Source organism: Myotis daubentonii, chromosome 3, assembly GCF_963259705.1.
Source record: "Myotis daubentonii chromosome 3, mMyoDau2.1, whole genome shotgun sequence".
NCBI classification, from domain to species: Eukaryota; Metazoa; Chordata; class Mammalia; order Chiroptera; family Vespertilionidae; genus Myotis; species Myotis daubentonii.
Genome location: NC_081842.1, coordinates 116123166 through 116151071, shown reverse-complemented (window position 1 = coordinate 116151071; position 27906 = coordinate 116123166). Strand labels below are relative to the sequence as shown.

Here is a 27906-nt window from a genome sequence, read left to right as displayed (position 1 = left end):
CAAAGAAAGCACCTATTACATACACTTGTTGTAGAGGTTAAATATAACATGTGTCAAGCACAGAGAATACAGTAAAGAGTTAAATAAATTTAAGTTGTTAATATTATAACAAACTTGGAATGTGAGTAATTTGCAAAGAATATTCCTCTCTTTCAAAATCTTTATATACAGTTAGAAAAAGGTGAAAGAAAAAGAGCTGCGGAAAAGTAGCAATTAAAGTATTTTCCAACTCTGGAAGAAACGTGTATTGTTTGATGGTGAAGCACCTGATTTGGGAATCTCAAGGTTACATACACTGCCAAGGGGAGGGGTGGAGTAGGAGGTGTGTGCCAGCACATAATAGAAAATAAGTTTCCTGTCCAAGGTGTCTCTCTAGATGCTGGGATAAATTTTTCTTTTGCCAAACATAGAGAATCACATGTCATTCAAGCCTAAATTACATTTAATTTGCAAACTTCTGATTTGGCCTAAACTTATTTTTAGGCTTAATAACCCATAATTCACTAATTGCATGGTTCCAGCCCAAGCTTCTTAAATAAAAAGCAGACACAGATGATACTCACAGAGTATATATGTCAACATTCTAATTTTAAAGACCTTGAATTTAGACAAAGAGTTCATTCATCTACCACTCACCAAATATTTATTATCTATGCTTAGAATACTATGCCAGGTTCAGGTACATAATATCAGTAAATTACTTTCTCCCTACTACTTTAAACGAGAGACTAATATAAGTGGAGGACATAAGTAAGTAAATACGTAAATAAGTTTGCAATAAGTGCTATATGGAAATAAGCATGATCACATAAGAGAGAGAAGAGCTAGGATGAGAGAGTTCAGATAAGAGGATCAGGAAACTCTTGAGATCTAAGAATGAGAAAGAGGCCCGGCCAGCATGGTTCAATGGTTGACCATCGACCTATGAACGGTTGATTGATTCCTGGTCAGGGCTGGGTTGCAGGCTTGATCTCCAGTGTAGGGCATGCAGGAGGCAGCCAATCAATGATTCTGTCTCATCACTGATGTCTCTATCTCTCTCTCCCTCTCCGTCTCTGAAATCAATAAAAATATATTTAAAAAAAAAAAAAAGAATGAGAAAGACCCTAGCCAGTTTGGCTCACTGGATAGAGTGTCGGCCTGGGAACTCAAAATTCCTAGGTTCGATTCTGGTCAAGGGCACATGCCTGGGTTGTGGGCTTGATCCCCAGTGTGGGGCGTGCAGCAGGCAGCCGATCAATGATTCTCTCTCATCATTGATGTTTCTATCTCTCTCTCCCTCTTCCTTCCTCTCTGAAATCAATAAAAATATATTTTTTTAAAAAAAAGAAGAATGAGAAAGATCCACGAGATTATTCCAAGTATTATTAATCTAATAGACTAGTACAAAGGCTTTGAAGAAGGAAAAAATTTGACATGCTTAAGAAACACAAATAAAACAATGCTACAAATTAGGGAGAATGGGAGAAAAAAAGTTGTACAATATGAGGGTAAAGTTAGACAGATCACATACAGTCTTACAGATTTTACTTTAAGAGCAATAAAAACCATAGAAGAAATTTCGGCAATGATATAAGTTTAAGTTGTAAAAAGAGCACTTTGCTGTGTAAATAACTGAGTAAATTTGTAGGAAGAGAAGAGTGAAGGGAGAGAATAGTTAGGATGTGTTGCAGTTGTCTGGAAGAAAGATGGTCACTTGCATGAGGGTAATGGCAGCAGAGATGGAAAGATATATTTTGGAGAGAAATGTGACAGGACTTCTGATATTATAAAGCATAAGGAAATGGAGGGCTTATGAATGTCTCCCAGGTCTTTATTTGAGCAACTAGGTTGATAGTGGTACCATTTTCTGAGATAGGGAAGACTATGAGATAAACAGATGAGAGAAGGAAAGCAAAGATTTCTAATGGACATGTTATGTTTAGACTTGTTTCAGATGCTTATGACAGGGAAGTAGAGATGACAAAGAGGAAGTTGGATAGTCTCTGCCATCCTCTCATACTCAGATCCATTCTCTGCCCTTTTCTGCACTGCTATGTACGTGGGAGGCTTAACAGATTTCATCCTCAATATCCCTCTCTCTGGCCTCCCAATAAATTTACTCAACAGGAAGCACCAATGGAGGAACTGAGAGCAGGAGGGAAAAGCATGACACTTAAATTTCCTGCCCCTTCTTTGTTTTGAGGTGTTTCTGGTGGTGGCTACATCCCGGTATAGTGATAGACCTCCCCCCACACCATAATTCTAGCACCCCACCAGGTTCTGGTAACACCATTTCCTCTCCTTGCCCAGGACTAAGAGGAGCACAAATTTTCTACCCACTGGATTCTTTAACATTACCTGCTCGCTCTCTTAATGTTGGCATGACAATAAAAATAGACCCTTTGTTGGGGTAGAATCAAGATGGCGACATTGGTAAAAGCCTGAACTCGCTGCCTCCCACAACCACATCAAAATTATAACTAAAATACAGAACAACTATCATCCAGAACTGCCTGAAAGCTGGCTGAATGGAAGTCCTACAACTAGAGAAGTAAAGAAGAAAACACATTGAGAATGATAGGAGGGGCTGAGGCACTGAACGGTCTGGTCCGTGTGCTGCATTTTTAATTGGGAGGGAGCACATTCAGAAATTTAAACTGGAGAAAATAAATTATCTCTGACCGAACTGGTACATACTGTGGTTCTACTGGCATATTATCATGGTTTGGCAAGCTTCATTTTTAGTAGTAGTATCAATCCAGAGAGAGTTCCAGAAATCTCCAATGGGTTCAGGCTAATATCAGTAAACAAGTTCTGTGTCTGTGACCTCACTAATGACAACATAAAGAATACATCCCTTACAAGCAACAACTTTGGGAATGTATATTCTCTGAGCTAGAGGTCTTACTGGAAAGAATGAAAAGGCATCAAGAAGAAAGGGAAGATGAAGACGCATCTCAGGAAGAAATGACCACTTATTCAGAGAAGAAATTCGTTTCGTTGTCTCTGAAGATACTTTTCATTGATTTCCCCATACAGATTTGGAGGATGACATGATTAGACCACCTGAGGTCTCCCGATTCTGGGTAGGTAGACTTTGTCAGACCAGAAGAGCATCTGCCAACATCCTGAGCTCAGACTATACCTGGGAAAGTCATGGGTTCTCCCGGGTGAACAGACTTTATTCTGACATTGGACATCTTGAAAAGTTTCGCATGATCTACAGTCTCACCTACAATACTACAGCCACCCACAGGATGTTGACACAACCATGCTGCAAAGAGCTTTATTTAACTATATTCACTTCATGTTTGGAATCAGTTACTTGAAAGAAGCCTGAAGGTTTCCATTAAGACAATGAACTGCTATACTGAGAGAACCACCAAGTGCATGAATGATAGTTACTGGCGTCAGTTCACTCAGAAAGGTTCACGTCAATTTACAATTAATGGAAGCATGGATACAAACTGAACTTTCATAAGCTTTTAGTACTATAACTCGGCATTTGACCTGAAGCATCACCTAGGGTAGTGGTTGGCAAACTGCGGCTCGTGAGCCACATGCAGCTCTTTGGCCCCTTGAGTGTGGCTCTTCCACAAAATACCAACTTCTGCGCATGGGCTATGAAGTTTCAATCGCACTGTACGTGTGCACCCGCACGTGGTATTTTGTGGAAGAGCCACACTCAAGGGGCCAAAGAGCCGCATGTGGCTCGCGAGCCGCAGTTTGCCCACCACTGACCTAGGGGAAATATCATTGCTGCAGGCCCAGTGCACGAATTCGTGCACAGATGGGGTCCCTTGGGGTTGGCCTGTGGAGATCGAGCTGAAACCCGCAGTCCAACACCACCTGCCACTCTCGCTCATCCCGGCCCCGCTGCGCCTGCCTCAGGCTCGCGCCCAGTTAGTCCTGATCAGGAAAGGCTCAAGCAGCCACAGCGGTGCTCACCAGACATGAGCCCTACATCTGGTGTCGGTCGCAAGGGGGGCAGAGGGGAGCCTGGACTCACTTGGCCCTCCAGGAGAGTGGTGAAGCACCCTTGCTGGCCCAAGATATAAATCCATCCCACTGATGTTTGCACTGGTTGTCAGGAGCCACCTGGCAGCCACTTTTATATCATTTCTTCCTTGCCGAGCATCTAGGGAGGGGAAGCAGCCACGGTACTTGAGACCAACCTCCAGGAGGCCAGCAGCACTGTTGGGATCATGCTGGCGGCACCAGTCCACCGGTGCCTGGTCTGTTCTCCAGAGATTGGACCTGCAGGACTACTAAGGGAGTGAGTGGCTGTTGCCAGGCTGGTGAGCCGCCAGGACAGGTTGGTCAGCTGAACGGCGCTCCACTGTGGGAGTGCACTGAACGCCATGGGGCAGCTCCTGCATTGAGTGTGTGCCCCCTGGTAGTAAGTGAATGTCATAGCAACCGGTCGACCAGAGTTTGTCGTCTAAGTCTTTTATATGTGTACTAGAGGCCTGACGCACGAAGATTCGTGCAACAATAGGCTTTCCATCCCCTGGCTGCCGGCACCACCTTTGCTCCGACCAGAACTGCCTTACTGCCTTCACTCTGGCCGGAAGCCTCCTTTCCACCTTCGCTCCGCCTTTCCACCTTCGCTCCGCCTTTCCACCTTCGCTCCGCCTTTCCACCTTCATGTACTGCCCAGAGGCCTGGAATGGCTTGGGAGGGTGGAATGCCTGTGTCGTCACCATGGTGATGATGCAAGTGGCCCGGCCCGGCTGCAGCCATCTTTGTTGCGTCCATTTGCATATTCCCTCCTTATTGGCTGTGGGCGCTGCCATCTTTGTCGCAAAGTGATGGTCAATTTGCATATTCCAGCTTTATTACATAGGACTAGAGGCCCAGTGCACGAAATTCGTGCACAGGAGGGGGTTAGCTCAACCCAGCCTCACCCTCTCGCAATCCAGGACTGCTAGCTCCTAACCACTCGCCTTCCTGCCTGCCTGATCACCCCTAACCACTCTGACTGCCTGCCTCATCATCCCTAACCACTCACCTGCTTGCCTCATCACCCCAACCACTCTGCCCGCCCTTTTGCCCCTAACCACTCTCCTGCCTGCCTGATTGCCCCTAACCACTCTCATGCCTGCCTGATCGCTCCTAACCGCCTCTGTCTCGGCCCCTGCCACCGCAGCTTTGTTCAGAACGACATCCGGAAGGTTGTTAGGCTGTCCAGTCTAATTAGCATATTACACTTTTATTATATATATGGATTTGTAAAAACCTTTTCACATAAGATATACATCATAAATTTTTGTGATGTAGCATCAAAAATTATTCAATTCTCTGTGTCAAAGTTTAGCTGGTTTATACAATGATATGTTTTCTTTTTCTTGATGCTTACCCTTACAAACAATTGCAAAAATAGTATTGAGGAGCACTTGTATTGTTTATAGTTGGAGTTCTGGAAACTGATCATAAATCATTAACCTGGTTTGTTAATGCTTAACTTTAGCACTTTGGAGTTTATGTGTATGTGTATTTCTCTACCCATCTTTTGTTATTGTTGTTAAATAAGGAAAAGTGTTCAAAATCTGCTGAATCGCTTATTTGGATACTAGAATTCAGCAAAGAATAACCTCCTCTGAACATTCTCACCTTTTCATGTTGTGTCCTAAATCTGGTAGAAGAAAGGTATGCTCACAGGACACATACCTGTGTCACCAGAGATGGTTTGTCAGGCACTGCTTGGATTTCATGTTTGTTTTAGTTTAGTGGTTTTTTTTTTTACTGCTATTGTTGATAATACGAAATGTGATATAGCCATGTCCATAATTTAATGGGAAATTAATCATGATGAATTTTAAGGCATGCTACTAAAATGCCAAATTCAGCTATTTTCTTTCTCTTTTGAAACAGAAATTTCAGTTTCCTATATCAGATGTATATATTAAAAGTGGGATTATGCATAAAAAGGGGGGAAAATAGGAAAAGGACTGGAAAAGACACTTCTCCAAAGATGACATTACAGGTGGCCAAGACACACAAGAAATAATGCTCAATGTCACTAATCATCAGAGACTTGCAAATTAAAAGCACAATAATAAAGCACCTCACATTTGCCAGAGTAGCTACCACCAATAAATCAACAAATGACGAGTGCTGATGAGGATGTGGAGAAAAGGAAACCCTAGTACATCATTGTTGGGGAACGTAGACTGGTGCAGCCACTGTGAAAAACAATATGAAGTTTCCTCAAAAAATTAAAAATGGAACTCCTTTTTGCACAAGCAATCACACTTCTGGGATTCTATCTTAACACGTTAAGCGCCTTGTCAGTCACCAGTGACTGACACTATACTTTCTGTGCAGAAGACAAAACAGGCTTGGCATTTATCGTGTTAAGAATCCTGAAACAGGGAGGGAGAGAGTGTCAGTGAGTGAGGGTGCAAAATGGGAGTGTGTGAATGTGTGGGATGTGTATGTGTGTAAGTGAGAGACAGTTAGATTCTACAGGATGTTGAAAGTTGGCAGACCAGGCTCCCCTAGCCAGTAGCCTCTGCTACTGCTGCAATCTCTCCTGGGGCAGCCGGCTCTGCCTCAAATGCCGCACCATCATGAAGTGGAAAGATGCTATGACTGGAAGACTAGGCTCACTTCCACCCAGGGTACCCTCGGACACCACCAGGGACCCTACAACCACTCCGACCAGGCATGTACTACCTCAGCTGTGGATCAGGAACACTAAGACTAAAGCCTCCCTAAAAGTTCTGGAGCACACTCCCCACCCACCAGCCAGACGCTTAAGCCCCGGGAACTACGACTGCGCACGAAAAGCCAAGCCTTACACAACAACCCCAGGCTCCATGTGTGCAAACAGCCAAGCCTTACACAGCAACCCAGGGAATCCACATCCGTGCCAGAACAGCCAAGCCTTACAAAGCAAACATAGGCTCCACGACCATGGATGAACAGCCAAGCCCGATGCAGCAACCCTAGGAGCATCATGCAGCAACCCTGGACAGTAGCAGCCACCAAGCCCAACACAGAAATCCTAGGAACCGCAAACAAACGCGAGCAGCCAAGCCCTATGCAGCAACACCAGATGCCTCACACAACAACCCCGGGCACTGTGACCACACAAATTGCAGCCAAGCCAGACGAATCAATCCCGGGCCTGGTGACTGTGCAAGCTGCCGCCAAGCCCACTGCTGCAGTCACAGGCACAGTGCAACTCAACAGTTATATCCTTCGGTGAGAGCAAAAATGGGAAGACAAAGAAACAACCCTAAAGGAAAGAAAAGGAAATGCCAGAAAAGGAATTAAATGAAATGGAAGCATGCAATTTGTCAGAAAAAGAATTCAGAATAAGGGTCGTACAGTTCATAAAGAAGATGGTTGAGAAAATCAACAATTTATGTAAGAATTGAGAGAAAAACCCTAACCGGTTTGGTTCATTGGATAGAGCATCAGCCTGCGGACTCAAGGGTCCCAGGTTCGATTCCAGTCAAGGGCATGTACCTTGGTTGCAGGCACATCCCCAGTAGTGAATGTGCAGGAGGCAGCTGATCAATGTTTCTCTCTCATCAATGTTTCTAACTCTCTATCCCTCTCCCTTCCTCTCTGTAAAAAAGCAATAAAATATATTTTTAAAAAAAGAAAATTGATAGAAAATAAAGAGTAATATAGCGACAATAAAAAACACTATGGAAGGTTTCAACAGTATACTAGAAGAAGCAGAGGACTAAATTCGTGAATTATAAGACAGGGCAGCAAAACACATACAATCTGAATGGCAATTGGAGAAAAAAATTAAAAGGCAGGAGGAGAGCCTAAGGGAGCTTTTGGACAACATGAAAGAAAGCAACATACGTTTAATAGGGGTACCAGAATGACAAGAAGGGGAGAGAGGGTTAGAATACCTATGTGAAGAAATACTGTCAGAAAACTTCCCTAATTTGGGAAAGAAGAGAGTCACACAAGCACTCACAAGAGAGTCCCAAACAAGATGAAAATGTTACGATAGCAAATGTTAAGGACAAAGAGAGAATCTTAAAGGCTCTAAGAGAGAGACAGAGAGTTACCAAAAAACGATGTCCCATTAGATTACCAAATGATTTCTCAACAGAAACACATCAGGCTAGAAAGGGATGAAAGGAAGTATATAAATTGATGCAGAGCAGAGGACTGAGTCTAAGAATACTCTATCCAGCAACACTATCATTCAAAATTGAAGGGGAAATCAGGAGCTTCACAGAAAAAAAAAAAAAGCCTAAAGGAGTTTATCATTACCAAGTCAGCAATGCAAGAAATGCTAAAAGGACTGCTGTAAAAAGGAGAACTAAAAAGAGAAGAAGGAATACAGGCACAAAAAATAAAAATGTCTACAAACAAGTAAGTACCTAGCTATAATAATAAAAGCATAATATGCTAATTAGAGCAGATGACCTTCTGGACGAAGCTACAGCTGCGAGAGAAGCCTAGCTCCTGGGTACCTGCTGGCAGGTGGAGGGAAGCCCAGGTCCCACATGCCTGCCGGCGGCCAGAGGGAACCTGGGTCCCAGGTGCCGGACAAAAACCCGGATCCTGGATGCCAGAGGGAAGCCAGTGTCGGCAGCCAGGAGAAGGATGGCTTACTCTTGCACAAATTTTGCACATCAGGCCTCTAGTCAATAATAACCTTGAATGTAAATGAACTAAATACTCCAATCAAAAGATAGCGAGTGGTGGAATAGATAAGAAAACATGACCCATATATATGCTGTCTGCAGGAGACCCACCTCACAGCAAGGGATGCATACAGACTGAGAGTGAAGGGATGGAAAAATATCTTTCAGGCAAATGGAAATGAAAAAAAGCTGGGGTAGCAATACTTATATATCAGAAAAAATAGACTTCAAAGTGAAGGCCATAACAATAGAAAAGGAAGGCCACTTCATAATGCCAAAGGGATCAATACAACAACAAGATATGACTCTGGAAAACACATATACACCCAATACAGGGGCACCGAAGTACATAAAAAAACTTCTGGAAGAAATCAAGGGAGAGATTGACAACAATACAAGTATAGTAGGGGACTTTAATACCCCACTGACATCACTTGATAATTCCTCTGAACAAAAAATCAGCAAAGAAACAGCAATCCTAAATGACTCACTAGATCAGATGGACTTAATTGACATCTTCAGAATATTTCACACCAAAGCTAAGGAATATACATTATTATCAAGTCCAAATGGGACATTTTCAAAGATAGACCACATATTGGGTCACAAGCAAAGTCTCTCCAAATTCAAGAAAACTGAAATCATATTAAGCATTTTCTCAGACCATAATGTCATAATATTAGAAATCAACAATAAAAACAATGAAAAAATTCAAACACCTGGAGGGAGAATGGCATGCTATTAAACAATGAGTGGGTTACCAAAGAGATCAAAGAAGAAATTTTAAAAATCCTGAAAATGAATGACAATGGAAACACAACAGTCCAAAATCTATGGGACTAAGTGAAAGCAGTCCTGAGAGAGAAGTTCATTGCTCTACATGCCTACCTCAAAAAACCAGAAAAGCCCTGATCGGTTTGGCTCATTGGATAGAGCGTCGGCTTGGGGACTGAAGGGTCCCGGGTTTGATTCGTCAAGGTCATGTACCTTGGTTGCAGGCACATCCCCATTAGGGGGTGTGCAGGAGGCAGCTAATTGATGTTTCTCTCTCATCAATGTTTCTGACTCTCTATTCCTCTCCCTTCCACTCTCTAAAAAATCAATGAAATATATTTCATTTAAAAAAAAAAACAAAACAGAAAAATGGTAATAAATTATCTAACCCTGCAACTTAAAGAATTAGAAAGAGAGCAACAAGAAAAGCCCACAGTAAGCAGAACGAAGAAAATAGAAAAGATCAGAGCAGAAATAAACGATATAGAGACCAAAAAAACAATACAAAAGATCAATAAAACCAAGAGCTGGTTCTTTGAAAGGCTAAGCAAGACTGATGAACCTCTAGCCAGGCTCACCAAGGAACAAAGAGAGAGGACCCAAATAAAGAAAATCAGAAATGAAAGAGGTGAAGTAGCAACTGACCCCACAGACATACAAAGGATTGCAAAAAAATACAATGAACAACTCTACTCCAAAAAAACTGGACAAGGATGACAAAATAGACATATTCCTAGAAAAATACAAGCTTCGAAAAGTCAATCAGAAAGAATCAAAAAACCTGAACAGGCCGATAACTACTTATGAAATTGAAACAGAAATCAAAAAAATTCCAGAAAACAAAAGCCCTGGATCGAATGGCTTCACAGGGGAGTTTTACCAAATACTCAAAGAAAAACTAAAACCTATCCTTCTTAGACTATTCCAAAAAATTCAAAAGGAAGGCACACTTCCAAGCTGTTTCTATGAAGCCAGCATTACCCTAATCCCAAAACCAGATAAAGATACTACAAAAAATAAAAAAAAATAAAAGAATTACAGGCCAATATCCCTCATGAACATAGATGCTAAAATCCTCAACAAAATTCTAGCAAATCGGATCCAGCATTACATTAGAAAGATCATATACCATGACCAAGTGGGATTTATTCCAGGGATGCAAGGCTGGTACAATATCCACAAATCAATAAATGTGATACATCACAAAAACAAATTGAAAGACAAAAATCACATAATCGTATCAACTAATGCAGAAAAGGCATTTTACAAAATCCAACACCCTTTCCTGATAAAAAATGTCAGCAAAACACGAATAGAGGGATCATACCTTAACATAATAAAAGACTTATATGACAAACCTACAGCCAACATCATACTCAATGAGCAAAAACTAAAACCATTTCCCCTAAGAACAGGAACAAGACAGGGATGCCCACTTTCACAACTCCCGTTTGATATAGTACTGGAAGTGCTATCCATAGCGATCAGACAAAAGGAAGAAATAAAAGGCATCCAAATTGGAAAAGAAGAAATAAAATTGTCATTATTCTTTAGAAAACCCTAAAGACTCTATCAAAAAACTACTAGAATTAGTAAATGAATTTGCCAATGTAGCAGGATAGGAAATTAATACCCAGAAATCTATGGCGTTTTTTTTACACCAATAACAAACTCACAGAAAGAGAAACTGAAAAAACAACCCCGAGAAGCATGGATCAGACCATCAAATCTCAGAGGGAAGAAAGGGGAAGGCAGGGTTAAAAGGGAGAGATCAACCAAAGGACACAGACACCAGGGGGGTAAGGGCATGAGTGGGGGTGGGGTGCGGGGGCAATGGTAATACCTTAATCAATAAAGAAAAAATAAATAAATAAAAATCCCATTTAGCATTGCAACAAAAATATTAAGATACCAGGAATAAACTTAACTGGGGATGTGAAGAACCTGTACTCTGAAAATTACAGGATGCTGTAAAAAGAGATAGAGGAACACATAAACAAATGGAAAAATATACCACATTCATGGATTGGTAGAATCAACATCATTAAAATGTCCATATTACCGAAAGCAATCTATAGATTCAGTGCAATCCCCATTAAAATACCAACAGCATATTCCAAAGACCTAGAACAAACTCTCCAAAATTTCATCTGGAATAAAAAAAGACCCTAAATAGCTGGAGCAATCTTTAGAAAGAAGAACAAAGTTGGAGGGATCACAATACCAGATAACAAGCTATATTACAAAGCCACTCTTCTCAAAACTGCTTGGTACTGGCACTAGAACAAACATATAGACCAAAGGAACAGAACAGAGAACCCAGAAATTGACCCAAGCCATTATGCTCCATTAATATTTGACAAAGGAGGCAAGAGCAAACAGTGGAGTCAAAACAGTCTCTTCAATAAATGGTGCTGGGAATATTGGACAGATACATACAAAAAAAAAAAGAAAACAGACCACCAACTTGCACTACACACAATAACAAACTCAAAATGGGTAAAGGACGTAAATGTAAGATGGGAAACAATAAAAATCTTAGAAGAATCCAAAGGCAGCAAAATACCAGACATTTGTCATAGCAATATCTTTACCAATACATCTCCTAGAGCAAAAGAAACTAAGGAGAAAATAAACAAATGGGACTACATTAAAATAAAAAGTTTCTGCACAGCAAAAGAAACCATCAACAAAACAACAAGAACATATTTGCCAATGTTTCTCCAATAGGGTTTAATCTCCAAAATTTATAAGAAACTCAAACAACTTAACAAAAGGAAGACAAACAATCCTATCAAAAAATGGGCAAAGGCCCTAACCGGTTTGGCTCAGTGGATAGAGCATCAGCCTGCAGACTCAAGGGTCCCAGGTTTGATTCTGGTCAAGGGCATGTACCTTAGTTGCAGGCATATCCCCAGTAGGGAGTGTGTAGGAGGCAACTGATCGATGTTTCTCTCTCATTGATGTTTCTAGCTTTCTATTCTTCTCCCTTCCTCTCTGTAAAAAATCAATAAAATATATATTTTTTAAAGAATGGGCAAAGTACCTATATAGACACTTTTTGAAAGAGCACATTCAGAAGCCAAGAGACATATGAAAACATGCTTCAAGTCACTAATCTTCTGAGAAATGAAAATTAAAACACCAATGAATGCCATCTCACACCTGTCAGAATGGCTATCATCAACAAATCACCAAAGACCAGTGCTGGCGAAGATGGGGAGAAAAAGGAACCCTCTTTCACTGCTGGTGGGAATGCAGACTGGTGCAGACACTGTGGAAAACTGTATGGCACTTCCTCAAAAAATTAAAAAAGGAACTCCTATTTAACCCAGTAATCTCATTTCTAGGAATATATCCCAAGAAGACAGAAACACCAATCAAAAAGGACATATGCACCCCTATGTTAATAGCAGCACAATTTACAATAGCTAAGATTTGGAAACAGCCTAGGTGACCATCAGCAGATGAGTGGATTAAAAAACTGTGGTTGCCAAAACCGGTCTGGCTCAGTGGATAGAGGGTCGGCCCTTGGACTAAGGGTCCTGGGTTCGATTGTGTTCAAGGGCATGTACCCTGGTTGAATGCTCGTTCCCCAGGAGGTGGTGTGCAGGAGCAGGTGATTGATGTTTCTGTCTCATCGATATTTCTAACTCTCTATCCCTTTCACTTCCTCTCTGTAAAATTAATAAAATATATTTTAAAAAACACAAAACAACAACAAAAATAAAACTGTGGTGCATCTACACAATGGAATACTACGCTGCTGTAACAAAGAAAGAGCTCTTACCATTCACAACAACATGGATGGACATGGAGAGCATTATGCTAAGTGAAATAAGCCAATCTGAGAAAGATAAATATCATATGATCCCATTCATTTGTAGAATATAATCCTATATAATAAAAGGTTAATATGCAAATCGATCGAACGGCAGAACAACCGGTCACTATGGTGCACACTGCCCACCAGCGGGCACATGCTCAACACAGGAGCTGCCCCCTGGTGGTCAGTGCGCTCCCATGGGGGGAGCGCTGCTCAGCCAGACACTGGGCTCACGGCTGGCAAGCACAGCAGCAGTGGCGGGAGCCTCTACCGCCTCTGTGGCAGTGCTAAGGATGTCCGACTGACAGTTTAGGCCTGCTCCCTATGGGAAGCAGGCCTAAACTGTCAGTCGGACATCCACCAAGGGATCCTGGACTGCGATAGGGCACAATCCGGGCTGAGGGACCTCCCCCGCAAGTGCACGAATTTCATGCACCGGGCCTCTAGTGAATAACATAAACTGATGAACAAGAATAGATCCAGAGTCATAGAAGCATCTAACAGACCCTCAAACATCAGAGCAAAGGCTGGGGAAGGGTGGGTTGGGGGGTAAGAGATCAACCGAAGGACTTGTATGCAGGCATATAAACATAACCAATGGACATAAACAGTTGGGGGTGAGGGCAGGTGCTGGGGCGGTGGGAGTGGACGGGGAGAGGTTAATGGAGGGAAAAGGACACATATGTAATACTTTAAAGAATAAAGAATTTAAATTAAAAAAACAGAAAACATAACTGATGAGACCTGGCTGGTGTGTCCAGTGGTCAGACCGTCAGCCAGTACACTGAAGGGTCACAGTTTCGATTCCGGTCAAGGTCATGTACCTGAGTTGCAGGTTTGATCCCCACTCCAAGTTGGGGTGCATGTGGGAGGCAAACAATCGACTGGTCAATCTCACATGATGTCTCTCTCTCTCTTCCTCCCTCTCACCCTACATCTTTCCCTCCCCCTCCTCCCTCCCTTCTACTCTCTCTAAAATATCAATGGAGCCCTAGCAGGATTGGCTCAGTGAATAGAGCATTGGACTGCAAACTGGAAGGTCCCGGATTTGACTCCAGTCAAGGGCACATACTTGGGTTGCGGGCTCATTCTCCAGTAGGTGACGTGTAGGAGGCAGCCGATAAATGATACTCCCATCATTGATGTTTCTATCTCTCTCTCCCTCTCCCTTCCTCTCTGAAATCAATAAAAATATATTAATAAAAATAAAAATCAATGGAAAAAATATATCCTCTGGTGTGGATTAACAACAACAAATTAACTGACGAACAAAATAGAAACAGAGGCCTGGATACATGAACAGACTGACAGCTGTCTGAGGGGAGGAGGAAGAGGGGGACTGGATGAATGGAGAAGGGATTAGCCAAAGAACATATATGCATAACCCATAGACACAGACAACAGTGTGCTGATGGCCAGAGGGAAAAGGGGAGGTGGGCAAAGGGGGGATGGGAATGGTGACATCTGTAATAGTGTCAACAATAAAAATAAAGTAGAAAAGAAAATGTGGTATAGATGCCACATAGGAAAGGATGGTCAGTTGTATTAAATGCTACTGAAAAGTAGAATGAAATAGGAAAGGAGAAGTAACTACTGGACTTGACAGTAGGAAGACTGTTTTTGACCTTGACAAGAATTTCAGGAGAATAATGAGAACGGAGTCGAACTAGAATGGGCTAAAGAATGAATGGAAAAGGAGAAAGCAGAGATAGAAATCCTGAGAGTCTCTTGAAGGAAGGAGGGCAATCAAAAGGAAAAACATAGTAAGCCTTGGATTTACATGTTTTCAGATGAAAACATAAAATAGTAAAATGACTTCAGATACAAATTTAAGATAAGAAAAGATAAAAAGGTTAACATATCCTGTAATCCCCTTAAATCCAACAGTGGATTTAAATATTGTTAGAAAAGGTTTTAATATGTTGTTCCAAGAAAGGGGTAGTTGGGGAGAGATACAAATGTATTCCAATCTACAGTTCATAAGTAGTAAAGACACATAAACATTTTACCCAGTGAAAAAATAAAATCTAAAATCATTTGAAAATATCAATTTTTCAAGCTAATATATGTTGTTAATGCCTTGCTGTGATCATACAATTTAAATTTCAACCTTCTCAAAATTAAGCACCCAATTTAAAATTTAAACTCATATCTGGCATTTGAAAAATGCACAAAACAGATGTTTTACCAGCATCATAATTAAGCTACAAAAAGGAGGAAAAAACCCACATAACACATTTCTTACCATTAGTTCAGGTGATATGCTATCTCTTGGGCCCTGATATGGATCATCACTAGATGCGAACGAAGCAAGGATTGACAAACCATTGAAAACCTGTTGATAGTTTTCTCCAATCCGTAGCAATAATTCATTATGCAATCCTTGGAAATCTTGTCTCAACAGGCTCCCCAGTTCAATTTCTGTTTCATTCTAATCCAAAGATACAGTTTTTTTTTAAATTTAAGAACTTTTATCCATACTAATATCCTAAAAATAAGTATATTGATTTTTTAATATACTATTAGTAAATTAAGAACTCTAGATCAGGTGGTAAGATTTACTGATGACATTTTTAAAAGGCAATGGATAAAGATCTGAGTTGTCCAGCTATAGAAACAGCAAGATGCCGAATGATTTCTCAGACTCATTTTAAAGACATAGGCCATGGATTGCCCTAGCTGGTTTGGCTCAGTGGATAGAGCATTGGCCTGCGAACTGAAGGGTCCCAGGTTCAATTCCAATCAAGGGCACATGACCAGGTTGCGGGCTCAATCCCCAGTGGGGGGCGTGCAGAAGGCAGCCAATCAATGATTCTCTCTCATCATTGATGTTTCTCTCTCTCTCTCTCCTTTCCTCTCTGAAATCAATAAAAATATATTTTTTAAAAAAAGACATAGGCCATGGAAATTATTCTAATCTTGTTCTTGGTCTCCCATGGGTTATAGATAATGAAGAGAAATGATCAGATTTCATTTGGGAATAAAATTTAAAAATGAAATCCTAGTTTTCTATAAGGCTTTAAATTAAATTCCATTAACTCCCTGAGAAGAAATACCATTATAGTACAGTGGCTTAGAGCACAGCCTTTCTAGTCACACTGCTAAAATTTAAATTCCAACTTTGTCACTTATTAATTGTGCTGTAACTTAAACAAGTTACCTCATCTGACCTCTCTCTGCCTTAGTTTCCTTATCAACAAAATGGAAAAACATTAGTATCTTTATCTCATTAGGTAACAGTGAATGAAATGATATATAAGTTGCTGTTTTTTATATTTTTTTATTGATTTTTTTACAGAGAGGAGGGGAGAGGGATAGAGAGTTAGAAACATCAATGAGAAACGTCAATCAGCTGCCTCCTGCACACTCCCCACTGAGGATGTGCCCGCAACCAAGGTACATGCCCTTGACTGGAATTGAACCTGGGACCCTTCAGTCCGCAAGCCGACGCTCCATCCACTGAGCCAAACCGGTTAGGATACGTAAGTTTTTTTGTTTTTATTTTTAAATATTTTATTGATTTTTCACAGAGAAGAAGGGAGAGGACCAGAGAGCTAGAAACATCAATGAGAGAGATCGATCAGCTGCCTCCTGCACGCCCCCCACTGGGGATGTGCCCGCAACCAAGGTACATGCCCTTGACTGGAATCGAACCCGGGACCCTTCAGTCTGCAGGCCGGCGCTCTATCCACTGAGCCAAACCAGTTCGGCAGGTTTTTTATCAAAGTTTCTGACATGTAGTAAGCACTCTATAAATATTTTATTATCATTTCACCTCTATGATACAGACTTTTTTTCTCAAAATTAATTAATATACCCAATATTCAACAACTCTCATGTGGAGAGAGATCAATTGCTGGCATATCATTAAATACATGAAATAAATTAACATCAGAGGAAATACTAAAGTCACATATGCATATTGTACAGGTTCTCCTGTTCCCATGTAGTCTCGTAGTCTACAAATACCATTGCTAATCTGACACCAAAAAGATGCACAGCTATTATTTTAAATTAAAAAACTACCAAGAAACTGAGCAAAATTGTAATCAGAGCATTCAGTAAACTAAATGCTGACATTATACTACATTTAAAGGAAACTGCCTCTTCCTATATATATAATTACTTGCATATTATTCATCAACTTATAGTTCCAATCGTTTAAAAACTCCTAAAATAAAATTAGCTGAGAAACTGATCCATGAATGGATGATTATCATATGCCATTATGGTGAAATGATCAAAGAAAAAATCAAAATAATAATTCTATTTATGTAATAAGCTCCTCTAGTCCCAGGACAAAGCTTATTTGCATAATACCATTTAAACTTGTATTACTCTAGGATAGGCAATAAATTAACCACTCTCCTTCAGGCAAAAATGTTACTGCAGCTTTCTTTAATGCTAATTTATTTTATTGTTGACAGTATTACAGATTTCTCCCATTTCCCATCCCCTCTGCCCCACTCTCCCCAGCCACTACCCACCACTGTAGGTCTTTACCACCCATTGTTTGTGTCCAAGAGCTTTTACTTCCTTGGATAAGTTTATTCTTAGCTATCTTATTATTTTTTTGTTGAAACAGTAAATGGGATTTTTTTTTTTAGTTTGTCTGAGAGTTCATTATTGGTGTAGAAAATGCCATAGATTTCTGAATATTAATTCTGTATCCTGCTACATTGCCGAATTAACTTATTAGGTCTAATAGTTTCCTAGTGGAGTCTCTAGTGTTTTTTATGTACAATATCATGACATCTGTGAATAATTACATTTTCACTTCCTCCTTTCCAACTTGGATGCCTTATATCTCTTCTTCTCTGATCACCATGCCTAGGGCTTTCAGTTCTATACTAAGAGCGGTGAAAGTGGACATCTTTGCCTTGTTCCTGTTCTTAAGGGAAATGCTTTTAGTTTTTGCCCATTGAATATGATGTACCGGTACGTTTGTCATATATCGCCTTTATTATGTTGAGTTATGATCCCTCTATTCCCACTTTGCTGAGTTATTATCAAAAAATGGTGCTGGATTTTTTCAAATGCTTTTTCTGTATTTATTGATATGATTATGTGGATTTTATCTTTCATCTTGTTATGTGATGTATCACATTTATTGATTTGCCAAAACTGTTCCAGCCTTGCATCCCAGAATAAAACCCACTTGATCATGGTGTGTTTTTAATATATTCCTGCGTTTGTTGTGCTAATATTTTGTTGTGGATTTTAGCATCTGTGTTCATCAAGGATACTAGCCTTTTCTTTCTTTGTAGTGCCTTTATCTGGTTTTGGAATTAGGATAATGCTGGCTTTGTAAAAAGAACTTGAAAGTGTTCCTTCCTCTTGAATTTTCTGGAATAGTTTGAGGATGATAGGTATTAGTTCTTTAAATGTTTGGTAGAACTCGCCTATGAAGTAATCTGGTCCAGGACTTTTGTTTGCTGGGAGTTTTTAAATTACTGTTCCAATTTCATTAGTTGTTATTGGCCTATTCAGGTTTTCTGATTCTTCCTGATTGAGTTTTGTAAATGTGTATGTCTAGGAATTTGTCCATTTCGCACAGGTTGTCCAATTTGTTGGCATATAGTGTTCACAGTATTACCTTACAATCCTTTTTTCAATTCTGTGGTGCCCATTATTATATCGTCTCTTTCTGATTTTATTTATATAGGTCCTCTCTCTTTGTTTCTTGATACGTTTGGCTAAGGGTTACTCAATCGTTCATCTTTTCAAGGAACCAGCTCTTGGATTCGTTGATCCTATGTACAGTTTTTTTAATCTCTATGTCTTTTACTTCTGGTCCAATCTTTATTTTCTCCCTTATAGTTCCTCTGGGCTTTTCTTCCTGTTCTCTTTCCAACTCATTTAGTTGTAGGGTTAATTTATTAGTGCTTTTTCTTGTTTATTAAGGTAAGCCTGTAATGCTATGAACTTCCCTCTGAGGACTGCTTTCCTCTGTCCCATAGGTTTTGGGTGGTTGTGTGTTCATTTTCATTTGTTTCCAGGAAGTTTTTAGTATCTTTTTTTTTATCACATTAGTAATACACACATTGTTTAACAACTTGCAATTTAGTTTCCATGTATTTGGGTGTTTTTGAGGTTTTTTGTTGTTATTGTAGTTGACTTCTAACTTCATGCCATTGTGATCTGAGATGCTTGGTATGATATGAATCTTCTTAAATTCATATAGATTTATTTTGAGCCATAACGTGTTCTAGCTTTGACAATGTTTCATGTGTGCTTGAGAATATTGTATATTTTCTTGCTTTGGGGTGAAATGTTCTGTAAATATTAGTTAGATACAGTGTTATCATTTAAGTCATCTGTTTCCTTGCAGATTTTTTATTTGGAAGATCTATCCCAGTGATGGCGAATCTATGACACACATGTCAGAGGTGACACGCAAACTCATAATTTGGGTTGATTTTTCTTTGTTAAATGGCATTTAAATATATAAAATAAATATCAAAAATATAAATCTTTGTTTTACTATGGTTGCAAGTATCAAAAAATTTCTATATGTGACACGGCACCAGAGTTAAGTTAGGTTTTTTCAAAATGCTGACATGCCGAGCTCAAAAAGTTCACCATCACTGATCTATCCAGTGATGTCAGTGGGGTGTTAACACCTTTCGTACCGCATAGAAATCTCTAAGACATACGCCAGGGACCGCACGTTTTTGGGCAAACTGCATGTTATTTAAATCATCATAACTACAGATCATAATGCACTTTAGGTGTTGTTTTTCAATAATTATAACATTTTTATTTACAAAAACAATTAATTAAACAAATTCCTAGTACTTTTTTAACGTATGGTACTGCGTAAAACATTTTCTAAAAGCCGCAGGAACTTGAAGACGAAGACTATTCAAATGACCAAAATACAACGTAACTGCAATGCTTTATGGGTTTGTGCAATTATATAGTTTTTCGTAGATTGACCTGCACGGTTTCCACCAATGAGATTGCTTCATTCAATGTGGACAAGACAGTGTGTTGACATCTAAGGTCCATAACAGATGGCGCGTGAAAAACAAGAAAACTCGTGAGCGGTCCTTAACAGATGGCGCGCAAAACATGAGAAAGCTCATGAGTGGTACGAAAGGTGTTTAAAGTACCTTACTATGACTGTATTGCTGTCTGTCTCTTCCTTAAAGTCCATCACAAGTTTTTTTGTTTTGTTTTTTTAAGGTATTTCGATGCTCCTGTTTGGGTGCATGTGTGTTTACATGCATTTTATTTTCTTGTTCAATCATTCTCTTTAGTATTATTTAGCCTTCTTTGTCTCTTATTATAGCCTTTGTTTTGAAGTCTATTTTGTCAGATATGAGTATAACTTCCCCAGCTTTTTTTCCTTTCCATTTGCATGGAATATTCTTTTCTATCCTTTCACTTTCAATCTGTAGGTATCTCTTGTTCGGAGGTGGGTCTCTTGTAGACTTACATATATGGATCATGTCCTCTTTGAAGAAGTGTCAATTCAGGTCCTTTGCCCATATTTGAATTGGATTCTTTATCTTCCTTTTGTTGAGTTGTATGAGTACTTTATATATTTTGGAGATTAACCCCTTATCAGATGTATCATTAGCAATTATGTTCTCCCATATAGTGGGTTCCCATTTCATTTTGATGGTGGTTTCTTTTGCTTTGCAAAGCTTTTTAGTTTGATGTAGTCCCATTTGTTTATTTTTTCTTTGGTTTCTCTCACCCTAGGAGATGTATCCATAAACATATTGCTACAAAAGATGTCTTACATTTTACTGCCTGTTTTCTTCTAAGATTTCTACGGTTTCGTCCCTTACATGTTTTCTTATCCATTGAGTCACCCTATCTCTTTTGATTGGAGCATTTATTCCACTTACATTTAAGGTTGTTATTGACTAGAAGCCCGGTGCATGAAATTCGTGCACGGATGCAGTCCCTAGGCCTGGCCAACAATTGAAGTGCGAGTGTCTGGAGTTTAAGGGCAGGTCCCAGCTGACCCCTGGGCCCTGGGCAGCACCTGGGCACCCAGGTCCCCACCCGACCCCCTCTGCCTGAGTCACGGCGCCTGAGTCCCCATGCGAAGATGCAGTGAGCGCGGCCAGATGCCGTGAGCTGGGGCATAGCATGAGCCTCTGGGCTGACCAGTGGCACCACATGGAAACTAGGTGGGCAGTATGCTCTCTCCCAGCCGGCCTCGCAGACCAGCTCCTGTGCAAACCAACAGGAAACCTGACTGGCACCCATGGCCCCAGCAGCTGTGGCCCAGCTCACCCGGGGGAGGCAGCGTGGGTGCAGGGGGGGGACTCCTCGCAGGTACCCGGCACCTGAGCACGGGGGCTTCCCCGGCATGTGAGCCCTGGCACCCTGGTGGTCAGCACACATCATAGCAAGCAGTCAAACTCCCAGTCGAGGGGACATTTTGCATATTAGGGTTTTATTATATAGGATAGGTATTTATTTATTGTCATTTTTATTTTCTTTATATTTATGATCCTCTCTCCTTTTTTCTTAAAACAGTCGCTTTAACATTTCTTGCATTGCTGGTTTAGTGGTAATGTATCCTTTAATTTTTATTTTTTTGTCTGGAAAGCTTTTTATTTCACCTTCAATTTTATATGAAATTGTTGGATGTTATAGCCTTGGGTTCAGGCCTTTGCTTATCATTACTTTGAATACTTCATGCCATTCCCTTGTGGTCTGAAGTGTTTCTATTGAGAAGTCAGGTGACATTCTAATGAGATCTCCTTTGTAGGTAATTTTCTGTCCATCTCTTGCTGCCTTTAGGATTCTTTGTCTTTAACGTTTGCCATTTTAATTATGATGTGTCTAGATGTGGGTCTCTTTGGGTTCATTTTGACTAGGACTTTCTGTGCCTCCTCAACTTGCGTGGTATTTCCCTTCACCAAGTTGGGGAAGTTTTCTATCATTATTTCGTCAGTTTCTCTGTTCCTTGCTTATATTCGTCCCCTTCCAGTATTACTATGATATGGATGTTATTAGGTTTCATAATTTTTCCCAGAGCTTCCTTAAGCTATAATCCTGCTTTTTAATTCTTTTTTCTATTTGCTGCTCAAATTGGGTAATTATTTCTATTTTTTTAATTTTTTTATTTTTTATGGTTTAGATTTGTGATATTTATTTTTTTAAATATATTTTTTATTGATTAAGATATTACATATGTGTCCTTATCCCCACGTTACCCCCTACCCTCCCCGCCCCCCGCTCATGACCTCACCTCCCCGTTGTCCGTGTCCATTGGTTAGGCCTATATGCTTGCATACAAGTCCTTTGATTGATCTTTCCCCCTTACCCGCACCCTCCCCTACCTTCCCTCCAAGGCCTGACAGTCCAATCAATGCCTCTCCGTCTCTGGATCAGTCCTTGTTCATCAGTTTATGTTGTTCATTATATTCCACAAATGAGTGAGATCATGTGGTATTTATCCGCTCTCCAGTTCCATCCATGCTGTGGCAAATGGTAAGAGTTCCTTTTTCTTCTTCCTCTTCTTAAAGAATATCTTTCAGCTTTTCATATAATGCTGGTTTGGTGGTAATGAACTCCTTTAGCTTTTTCTTCTCTGTGAAGCTCTTTATCTGACCTTCTATTCTGAATGATAGCTTTGCTGGGTAAAGTAATCTTGGTTGTAGGTTCTTGCTATTCATCACTTTGAATATTTCTTGCCACTCTCTTCTGGCCTGCATGGTTTCTGTTGAGAAATCAGATGACAGTCGTATGGGTACTCCCTTGTAGGTAACTGACTTTCTTTCTCTTGCTGTTTTTAAGATTCTCTCTTTATCTTTTGCTCTTGGCATTTTAATTATGATGTGTCTTGGTGTGGTCCTCTTTGGGTTCCTTTTGTTTGGGGTTCTCTGTGCTTCCTGGATTTGTAAGTCTATTTCTTTCACCAGGTAGGGGAAGTTTTCTGTCATTATTTCTTCAAATAGGTTTTCAATATCTTGCCCTCTCTCTTCTTCTGGTATGCCTATAATTCTGATGTTAGTACGCTTGAAGTTGTCCCAGAGGCTCCTTACACTATCTTCATATTTTTGGAATCTTTTTTCTTTTTCGGTTGGGTATTTTTTGTTTCTTTGTATTTCAAATCTTTGACTTGATTCTTGGGATCCTCTTGTCTGCTGTTGGATCTCTGTATATTATTCTTTATTTCAGTCAGTGTATGCTTAATTTCTAGTTGGTCCTTTTTCATATCCTCAAGGGTCTCACTAGATTTCTTGAGGGTCTCACTAAATCTATCGGTGGTTTCCATAAAATTCTTGAAAAACCTTATAAACGTGGTTTTGAACTCTATATCCAGTCGTTTGCTTTCCTCCATTTCTGTCATTTGTGACCTGTTTCTTTGTCTCCGCATTTTTTATGCTTCCCTGTGTTGGTAGAGTGGTTTTGTGTGCTAGGTGTCCTGTAGGGCCCAGTGGCTCAGCCTCCCCAGTTACCTGAGGTGGACACTCTTGGTGCACCCCCTTGTGGGCTTTGTGCACAGTCTTGTTGTAGTTAAGCCTTGATTGTTGTAGGATCACTGGGAGGAACTGACCTCCAGGCCAATTGGCAGTGAGAATCGACTGTGTCTGTGCTGAAGACACTCTTCTGGGGCAAGACTTGCTTCAGTGGGGCTTTGGTGCTCACTGAGTCTGCCCCCTGGGTATGTCCCTTATAGATCTGAGGAGTTGTAATCCGCATGGTCCCCCTCTGACCACTGGGTACACTGGCTCTTGGAGGTTACCCAGCAGGAGCTATGAAGAGAACTGCAGATTCCCCTTCCTTTTTTGGAGTTTGGAGGTTCCCTGATGAGGCCCAGCTGTGAAGCAATGCAAGCTGCTGTGGGGCCTTGGGCCTTCTCTTGGAAGTTCTGGGTCTGTGGCCCAGCTGCAATTTGTTAGGTAATTTTCAGGTTGCAAAGGGCCAGGGCATTCATATGCAAAAGCCTCTGCGGCAGCCTGGGTGGGGCGGGGTCTCAGGGTATCAAAGGGCGGAGCAAGGAACTATGGGGGATTCTCAGCCCTGCCCTAAGGGGCCGCATGCGTCTCAGTGTCCCAACAATCCAATTGCTGCAAGCACCTCTGAGGGAAAGCCGCCCTCAAGTTCCGAGTTCTGCTCGCTTCCAGACAGTCCAGTTTCTCCCCGTATGAGTCCTGGGTCCCCAGAGACTTCCTGGAACCGGAGTTCAGAGCAGTCGGGAGCTTGTGACTCCCTCCCGATTCAAAAAGACAGCCGCGTCCTCACGTACCAGCCCCTTTCCGCGCGCATGAGCCTCCGTACCTTTGCACTTTACTTCCGCAGCTCCTGACCCTCAATGTGCTTTTCTCCTTCTTTCTAGTTGTAGAATGTCCACTCTGCCAGCCTTCCTGTAGGTTCTGGGTGATGTCCGTTTTGTCTGTTTATTTTGTTTTGAAGTTGTTGTAGGAGGCAGCAATTTCGGTGTTTCCCTAGGCCGCCATCTTAGTTTCTCCTAGATTTGTGATCTAATTGGGTAATTATTTCTATCTCATCCTCCAAATCACTTATTCAATCCTCTACTTCATCCAATCAACTTATAATTTCTTCCAGTGTGTTCATAATGTCAAATATATTATTATTCTTTTTGGTCTGGTTCTTGTTCATGGTTTCTCATTACTTTTTCATGTTGTTGTAGTTTGCATTAAGTTCCTAAAGCATCTTCATAACAATTGCTTTGAACTCTATGTCTGAAACGTTGCTTGCCTCCATTTCATTTTTTTTCTGGAGACTCCTCCTTGTCTTTCATTTGGAGGTTGTTAATTTGTCTCCCCATTTTAGCTGTCTCTTTGTATTCATTTCTATGTATTAGATAGAACTGTTATGTCTCCCTGTCTTTGTGGGATGGCCTTGTATCGAAAGTGTCTCGACGGGTCCAGTGGTGCAGTCTCTTTGATCTCCTGAGTTGGATGCCCCACAACTGCCCCTTCCTTGCATTATTTGTGCTCTCCTGCTGTAACTGGGACTTGACTATTTACGTCCCCTTCATGGGAGGAATCTCCCCTCCAACTTGCTGACAGTGAAGCTCAACACCAATTTCGCTGTGCCAGCTGTTATACAGGTGCTGACAGAACAGAAGACACAATAGGATGGAGCAAAAACACCTTGAAAATCAAACTACTCAAAGCAACAACAGGAAAGTCTAAGAAGGAAAAAGAAGAAAAAGCAAAGCAAAATTAATTAAATAAAAAGAATATTAAAAGACACGAGACCAAAAACTTAGAGGGGATATAAAGACAAAGGGAGAAAGAAGAAGAAAAATGGCATTATGGGATCAAAAAGGAAGCTAAAAAATCTAGTATAGGAATGAAAAGGGAAAGGAAACAAAAAAATTAAATAATAATAGTGAATTTAACATACAGTAACAATGGACATATTAAGATATAGATAAAATAGGCAAAAAATGAAAAAAGAAAAATAAAATAAATTGAGAAAAGTTAATAACAATAAAAAAGACGAAATGAGAATACAATCAAAGGAAAGAGAGAAATTAGAAATATACAAGAAAATAGAGAAGAAAAAATGGGAAGAAACAGACAAAAAGAAACAAAAGCCACCCCACTCCCCCTCACCCCCCCCCCGCCCCAGAAAAATGCCACACAAAAAACCATACACACTCACACACTCCAAAACTTTTGGTCCACTATTTGTGGCGCTTACTAGATTTTACTCTGATGTTGTTGAATTTGGTCCCTTGGTGTGTCTAAACTGGGCCTCTCGGGAGCTTCCTTGGCAGCAGGCCAATGTGAGTCACTATCCCTTTTTGGCCCTAGGCAACCTGAGGCCTGATACATTGAAGCCCATAGCCATCCAGCAGGCAGGGTCTCCTTAGCCCAGAGGCTGAGTCTGCCTCAAGTCTCATGCCTTGAGTGTCCCTGTTCTCCCTTCCTCCACAAGCTGGGCTCTGTAGGGATATCCTGGTCTTAGCCAGGATGATTTGATCAGACTAGTGTTGGGAGTGATGCCAGTAGCATGCACTTCCTCCCCTTCCAATGCCTCAACCTTGCTTGGCTTGCTGGCTCCTCCTCATTGCCACCTGCAGAGGCACAGATTCCCAGCCCTGGGCTGTTCCTCATTACCTCAGGTAGCTGAAGCTTGGGTCAGAAGCAGCTGTTTTTCCAGTGGGAAAGAAGGCTTCTCTTCCGTGTTCAAGTTGGCAGGGCTGATCCTCCTTCCTGGTCCTACTGTTCAATCCCCTTTCTGCTCCACAGCATGAGATGCTTCAAATCTGCAGCCTCTTCAGGTACTCTGTTCTAGTAGGTCCAGGGCAGGGGAGACTACATCCACCTCCATGGCCTTCAGCGCAGTTCCTGCCCCCGAGCCTTGGCAGTGGAGCAGAGCAGCTGGGTTCTCGTGCTGTAGCAGCACAGCAGGGGCAAGAGTCCCGTTGGGTCAGTGTCAGTCACACAGGTCCGGGCAGTGTCCTCAGTCAACACGTGGGGCTTGGGGCTGGATGCACATAGGTTTGGGCCTGGTTCCGGCGAGTACAGGTCGTGGAGAGGCTAGGCTGCTGCTCCCCACAGCCCCAGGAGGACCTTATAAAACTTTCAAGATGGAGCAGTCTCCAAATCAGAGCCATGCCCAGGAATGGCTATGGGAGTTGCAGCAGCTACCAGGCCAAAAGAGCCCAAACCTCCTGCCCCTAAGACTCCCGCACGTGATCTGATTGACCCTCACCCACACCCACACCCACACCCACAACCACCTGCGCACTTGCCATCTTACTCCCTCACTCACAGTCTCAACCTCATTCAGGTCCTGCTGGCCACCATGTTGAAGTGTCCTTTAATGTTAATTTAATAAGAGTAAAATAGATAGATAGATAGATAGATAGATAGATAGATAGATAGATAGATAGATATTCAATTACCTTTAAGTAATGAAGGGCACGTTCTAATTCATCCTTGGAACAGGAACAAACCAAGTGAGAAAAAATATATTTGAAGTTATTTATTAAAATCTCTCTACGATTGACATTTAATTGTTTTCCTAAAGTTCTAATGAGAGCAGATGCTGCAGGGCTTGCTTTGGCAGCAAGGTCAGGAAGCAGAAGTTGTAATGTCCTCTGAAAAAAACACACACTACAATTACCAAAAAGTACATTTGTCCAGGCAATAAAATATTCACATAAGCTATATGCAAAAATATTTTAAAATGCCACACAAATTCAAAGTCCACATATGACATTTGAATTCCTATTTACAATTTATTCATTCAACATATATTTACCAAGCATATACTACAATTCAGGCATTACAGATAAAGTAATGAAAAAACAGGCAAGGTTCCTGATGACAGAGTTTAAAATGTAGAGTGGAAGAGACAATAAATAAGAAGATACTTTTTCATGAGTATGTGTTAAAATATACTTATGATCTAAGGATAAGTTCCAGGCCTGATTTATTATTTGAGCTAACTTATTTTTATTGATTTTTTTTTTTTTTTAATTCTCACCAGAGGATATTTTTCCATTGATTTTAGAGAGTGGAAGAGAGAGGGAAAGACAGAGAAATATCAATGTGAGAGAAACACATCGATTGGTTGCCTCCTACATGCACCCTGACCAGGGCCTGAGCCGGGGAGCCTGCATTCAAGGTACTTGCCCTTGACCAGAATTGAACCTGGGACCCTTCGGTGCACAGGCCAACGCTCTATCCACTGAATCACACTGCCTAGAGCGTTTTTATTGCTTTTAGAGAGGAAGAGAGAAAG

At 41.0% G+C, this 27906-nt stretch overlaps 1 protein-coding gene and 1 pseudogene across 6 annotated transcripts in view; one reads left to right on the top strand and one right to left on the bottom strand.

Annotated features, from left to right (window-relative positions):
- ATR (ATR serine/threonine kinase) overlaps positions 1-27906 on the bottom strand; it is a 186760-nt gene that overhangs the window by 128185 nt on the left and 30669 nt on the right. For all 6 annotated transcript variants that reach the window (XM_059688266.1, XM_059688268.1, XM_059688267.1 and 3 more), the window contains 2 exons: positions 27065-27259; positions 15452-15637 (listed from right to left, as the gene is read on the bottom strand). In XM_059688266.1, the coding sequence (XP_059544249.1) occupies positions 15452-15637; positions 27065-27259 (381 nt within the window). The remainder of the gene's footprint in view (positions 1-15451; positions 15638-27064; positions 27260-27906) is intronic.
- On the top strand, positions 1334-3496 carry LOC132231885 (sestrin-3-like; annotated as a pseudogene).